The 5,843-nt window shown below is 42.4% G+C and overlaps 1 protein-coding gene across 1 annotated transcript in view; it reads right to left on the bottom strand.

The window, feature by feature from the left end:
• The window catches only part of NADK2 (NAD kinase 2, mitochondrial), a 108,548-nt gene that overhangs the window by 6,910 nt on the left and 95,795 nt on the right, over positions 1 to 5,843 (bottom strand). Inside the window, exons 6-7 of the mRNA XM_006876551.1 lie at positions 2,023 to 2,078; positions 956 to 1,009 (exon numbers count right to left, since the gene is read on the bottom strand). Coding sequence (XP_006876613.1) covers positions 956 to 1,009; positions 2,023 to 2,078 — 110 coding nt within the window. The remainder of the gene's footprint in view (positions 1 to 955; positions 1,010 to 2,022; positions 2,079 to 5,843) is intronic.

The following is a 5,843-nucleotide window of genomic DNA, read 5'->3' as shown; positions in this document are numbered from 1 at the left end:
GGACCAGTCGCTGGAGAAGGATATCATGTTTGGTAAGGTGGAGGGTCAAAGAAAAAGAAGACCCCCAGCAAGATGGCTTGGCCAAGTGCAGCATCGATGATGCAAGCGTGGCAACAATTGTGAGGTTGGCCTAGGATTGGGCAGTATTTCATTCTGTTGTACACAGGGTCACTATGAATCAGTACTGACTTGATGGCACCTAACAACAACAATAACAACTTCTCAAAAGAGCCACAGTCATCCAGAAGTAAAGCTCTCTACGTTTAGGAGAAAAGTCAATGACATAGTCTTTGTTGTTGTTAAGTGCCGTTGAGTCGGTTCCGACCCATAGCGACCCTGAACAGGGTTCCCGAGGCTGTAAATCTTTACGGGGGCAGAAAGCCTCATCTTTCTCCCACAGAGCAGCTGGTAGTTTCAAACTGCTGACCTTGTGGTTCGCAGCCCAACTGGTAACCACTACACTACCAGAGCTCCTTATAGTCTATATATGCCCCTAATGTATACACTTGATAAAAAAAAGTCAGTTCTTTTACATCTTATGCTCTAAGTTATATGATATAATGAAACATCAATTTCCTGCTTTTCCTGTGACGACAAGTACCCATGGCTAAGTCATTCTATTTCAGTCAGAGGGCAGTAATGGTGCACAGAGTGTAACCACTGCATTCCCGATGTGCCAGATGTGCATTTCTCTCTTGTCCTGTCACCCAGGGCATGTTTACAGCTGGACCATTTAGACATAGCATTTACATTTATATTGTGAGGAAAACACGATATAAAATTCCAGCTTTAAACTCGGTATTACTAAAATAAATTTAAATAATTGTATTGAAAAGCATATTTGAGTCAAAAAATTATCAAGCTTTGCTAATTTGACAAGTACACTTCACAAAATCAACAAAATTGACAACAGTTACAATGAAAATATTAGTGGTCAATATTATTTGTCACTGACCTTTCTCTACCAGTTCTCTGCTCAATGGAAGATTCAAACTTCCCTGTCTTTTTGCTAGGGAAAGACGAAAAGAGGAAGCATCTTGATCAAATAAAACAGATGATAACATACAACAAGTATAGAACACCAAACGTATTACTTTAGAGTCAGATTCCAACTCACAGACACCTTATAAAACAGGGTAGAATTGCCCCTCAAGGTCTCCAAGGTTGCAAGGTTTATGGACAAGAGAACGGTGACTATGTAGGGTAAGCACTATGAACAAGGTCATCGGTTCGAGCCCACCAGCCACTCCATAGGAGAAAGATGAGGCTTTCTGCTTTCACAAAGGATCACTACCTCAGAAACCCTATACAGGGTCGCTATGAGGAACCAAACCCACAGCATTTAACAACAAAAACATTCTTTAGGGAAGCAGACTGCTACATGTTTCTCCCAAGAGAGACTGAAGAGTTCGAACTGCCCACCTTTTGGTGCACAGTGAGCACTTAACCACTGTGCCACCAGGGCTCCTGCATACATTGTTGCTGAGTGGCATGGAGTTGCTTCTCATTCATAGCAACCCCGTATCATGTTTTCTGAGGAGTGGCTGGTTGGTTTAAACCACTGAACCTGTAGTTCACAGTCCAGTCCTCACCCTATAGTGCCACACCTGTACTATACAAGTTATATTGTGGTTGTAAAGTGCCATCGAGTCAGTTCTGACTCGTAGCAACCCTGTATAGGGTTTCCCAGAAGCAGTTGGTAGGTTTGAACCGCCAACCTTGTGGTTAGCAGTCCAGAGCTTATTCCATAGTGCCACACCAGGACTTCACATATTATATGTTGTTGTTAAGTGCCATTGAATCAGATCCAGCTCATAGCGACCCTGTATAGGATTTCTGAGGCTTTAAATTTTCACGGGAGCAGAAAGCCTCGTATTTCTCCCATGGAGCGGCTGGTGGGCTCGAACAGTGGACCTGAGGTTCGCAATCCAATGTTTATTGTACAAAGCCACAGCACTCTCTACATATTACACAGTATATTATAAATATATTACACCATGTAAGCTATACTTCAGTACTCACCAATATTTAAAACATCCTCCACAGCCTGAGCAGCAACTCTGTTAATATTGAATGACCTAGAAACAAAAATTAAAGAATTCTTTGTTGTTTAAATGCAAAAAAAAAAAAAAAATGCTAAAAATAAAAAGGAATTATCTACGTAATTTATAAAGCACTCTTACAAGTGATCAGGAAAAAGCAAACAAAAGATAGTAGCCACCACACTCAAAACTTAAAAAAAAAATTGGCAAAGGACATGACAAAAAGTTCAAAGGCTAATATGAAGAAGTACTTTCCTGGTAAGATGGTAGACAAGGCAGACGTGCTGCCCAGACCCTCTCTAGTAAAGACACACCTGACCCAATGAAATGGACACCAACAATAATTCTGGGACCCTAAGCTCTCCAGAGGAAAAGACAGAGACGTGGACTGAACAACAACTAGGAGGAGAAGCTGCTAAATAAAACCTGCCAAAGATGGGACAAGAAGCGTGGCCATTTTGAACTGCTGAAACCCGCATTCAATGACACAGGCATAACACCACGAACACTTCAGGAACTGGTGAAGTGAAAGGTGGGATTTTCCCTTTTCCCCCACACCCTCCTGGGGCCCCAAGGATGGCCAGCTCCAACCCTCCCCTACTCGGTGGTAGCTGACATGCCCCAGTCCAGGTCAGAGCTATACCAGGTACCACCTCTCCCGAATCCGGAGGAACCCAAACTCTGCTGCGTCAGACCAGCAGAATGCACAGTGTTGGGTCCTGGCCACCCTGAAAGGTCTCCAGCTGCCCTCTGGGCCCCCAAATTTTCTTCAAGAAACAAGCATCCTAGCCTCAGCCACCTTCTGAGTCTGCACAAACTATTTCCGGATCAGGTGCCCTGACCCTAGACAACATCTAGGTCAGCAGGAACTCCCTAAGACTGAGGCATGCAAAGCTCTCTGTGCCATCCCCTGCTGCCCCACCCACCTGGTGAGCTCCTGGGCTGGAGATGGTGCTGTCTCAAGCCCAGTGTCTGGTCCCCCATGGCTTTCTCCTCTCTAGATCTACTCTTCCCCCAATTCTTCCTTTCTGTTTTTCTTTTTTTCCCCCTCCCTTGTTTAAAATCTTCTCTTTGTCTACTTTTCTTTTTTCTTGGCTCTCTTTCTCTTTGCCCTTCTTGTCTTCTCTTTTTCATATTTTCTTCTCCCCCTGGTTTTAATTTGGAGTCCTGGTGTGGCATTATAAGATAAGCATAGAAAACAAGGATGGTTGGAACTGCAAGGTAGGCAGTTCAAACCCACCAACCACTCTTTGGAAACCCTGTACAGGGTTGCCAACAGTTGGAACCAACTCTGTGCTTACATTTTAACTTATTATTTTTCTTTCTTTTTTTCTCTTCCCTTGTTTTAATTTTTCTTTCCTTTTTTTTCTTTTTAGTTATTTAAGTTCTTTTTTCTTGCTGTTGTTTGCCTTCTTTCCCCTTACACTTTTCTTTTTGCTGTTGTTTTTGTTTTCTTGTCCCACCTGAGAGGAGACAACAATTGTGCTCAGTCAGTCCAGTCACAGCCATACCTCCTGCAGCCCCACCTACTGGAGGAGAGCCTTGTTGTTGTTGTTGGTAAGTGCCTTCGAGTTGATTCCAAACCATAGTGACCCTGTATAGGGTTTCCAAGGAGCAGCTGGTGAGCTTGAACTGCTGACCTTCAGGTTTAAACTGACTTTGCAGCCCTTAGTCTACTCCTATATTACTTGATCATCCATAGACAACAGCCAGACCTGCCCTAACTGTGCTACACTAACAGTGAACAGAGAATGTCAAACACTCACATTCTCTATCACACCCACCAAGAGAAAGGTTGTGAGTGCCTAAAAACACTCAAACATACAATCAACAATTAAACACAAATGTAATACTGCCTCTCAGAGAAAACAATGCCAGTTCACACCAAGAAACAAGACATAGTGGCTCAAACAAGCGACCAAAATGCAGAGCCTGAAGACCTTTTCTGAGGAAGAAATGACATTGGAACTACCTGATAAGGAATTCAAAACAATGCTGTTTAGGTATCTTCAGATTAAAAGATAGAGAAAGCTGCAGACAAAAATCAAGGGAAAAAAAGACAAAACTTTCAAAGAATTTAGGAAAACACTACAAGAACTGATCAAATACATGAAAAATGAGAACTCATACACAGCCAAAAGAAATTCAGAAGATTAATACTAAGATTTCAGAAATACATAACACACTGAAAGTGCAAAGGAATAGCAAGAGGGTCATTGGAAGAAAACTTCTTAAACATGATTAAAAAACATGGAGATATGCATTCAAGAAAATGAACAGACCCCAAACAGGACAGATTGTAAAAGAAAATCACCAACACATATCATACATAATCAAACTTGCCCAAACCAAAACCAAAGACAATGATAGAATCCTGAGAGCAGCTTGGGAAAAACAAAATGCTATCTACAAAGTAGAACCAGTAAGACAAAACTCTGATTATTCAGCAGAAGTCATGTAAGCAAGAAGGTAATGAATGGGATGACATACATAAAACTCTGTAAGAAAAATATTGCCAACCAAGAATCATATACTCAGCAAAATTGTCCCTCAAATATGAAGGTGAAATTACATTTCCAGATCAACGAATATTAAAGGCATTTGTGAAAACCAGACCAACTTTACATGAAATACTAAAGGCAGTTCTTCAGACAGAGAACCAACACCAGTAGACAATAATCTGAGATCAATATACATGACAATGCTACTCGTGAGTCAACCCAGATATAGAAATGTCCAAACATATTGTTGTTGTTGTTAAGTGCCTTCGAGTCGGTTCTGACCCATAGCGACCCTGTACAGGGTTTCCGAGGGTGTAAATCCTTACGGGAGTAGACAGCCTCATCTTTCTCCCGCGGAGCGGCTGGTAGTTTCGAACCACTGACCTTAGGGTTCGCAGCCCGATTCGTAACCACTACACTACCAGAGCGTATAGGACGGATTAAAGGAAACCAGGGGTATCAATGTGTAGCAAAGAAAATTACATAGTAAAAAAAAAAAGGAACAGAACTCCCAAATGAAGAAATGAAGAGGAAATAAAAATTTCAAGATAGAATATACTGTTGTTCTAAACTTGACAAGAAATTAACAGTCATGTCACTTAGGTGAAGAGATTATGATTGCACAGACATGCAGGCTAAAGCGGTGTGGGTGGTCCTCATCATCAGAGACACAGAAATGAACAGTTTTTCCCTCAGATTTTCAAGGGCTGAAAGCTGAGAGACGCAGTGTTCGCCTGGGTATGCAGGCAGCAATGCTCTGCCATGTCTCTGGGGAGTAGGAAGCAATTCTACACTATCAAACTGTAACATGAGCACATGCTTCCATAGAGTAACTTCTCTGGCAACACATACGCACATGTAATACACAGAGACGCCAAGACCCTGGACAGAAGCAAGGTCTGTAATGTTGCTAAGTGCCTTTGTACACGGTTTCCAAGGTGTGGTTCGTGGGTTTAAATAGCCAATGTTTCCTTCTATCCATAGGAAGCTGGTTATAAATTACAGTTAATGAATACTTGTTGTTGTTGTTGTCAGGTGCCATTGAGTCGGAACCAACTCATAGGGACCCCATGCAGAGCAGAATGAAACAATGTCCGATCCTGGACCAACCTCACTACCACTGCCACACTTGACGCCATCAATGATGCCACCTGGCTGATCCATCTTGTTGGGGGTATTCCTCTTTTTCTCTGATCCTCCAGCTTACCCAGCATGACATCCTTCTCCAGCGACTGTTCTCTCCTGACAATATGTCCAAAGTATGAGAGACGAAGCTTAGCCATCCTGGCCTCCAAGGAGC

Source organism: Chrysochloris asiatica, unplaced genomic scaffold, assembly GCF_000296735.1.
Source record: "Chrysochloris asiatica unplaced genomic scaffold, ChrAsi1.0 scaffold00390, whole genome shotgun sequence".
In the NCBI taxonomy this organism is placed as follows: domain Eukaryota; kingdom Metazoa; phylum Chordata; class Mammalia; order Afrosoricida; family Chrysochloridae; genus Chrysochloris; species Chrysochloris asiatica.
The sequence above is the reverse complement of the archived record's forward strand: the minus strand, read 5'-3'. Positions and strand labels throughout refer to the sequence as shown.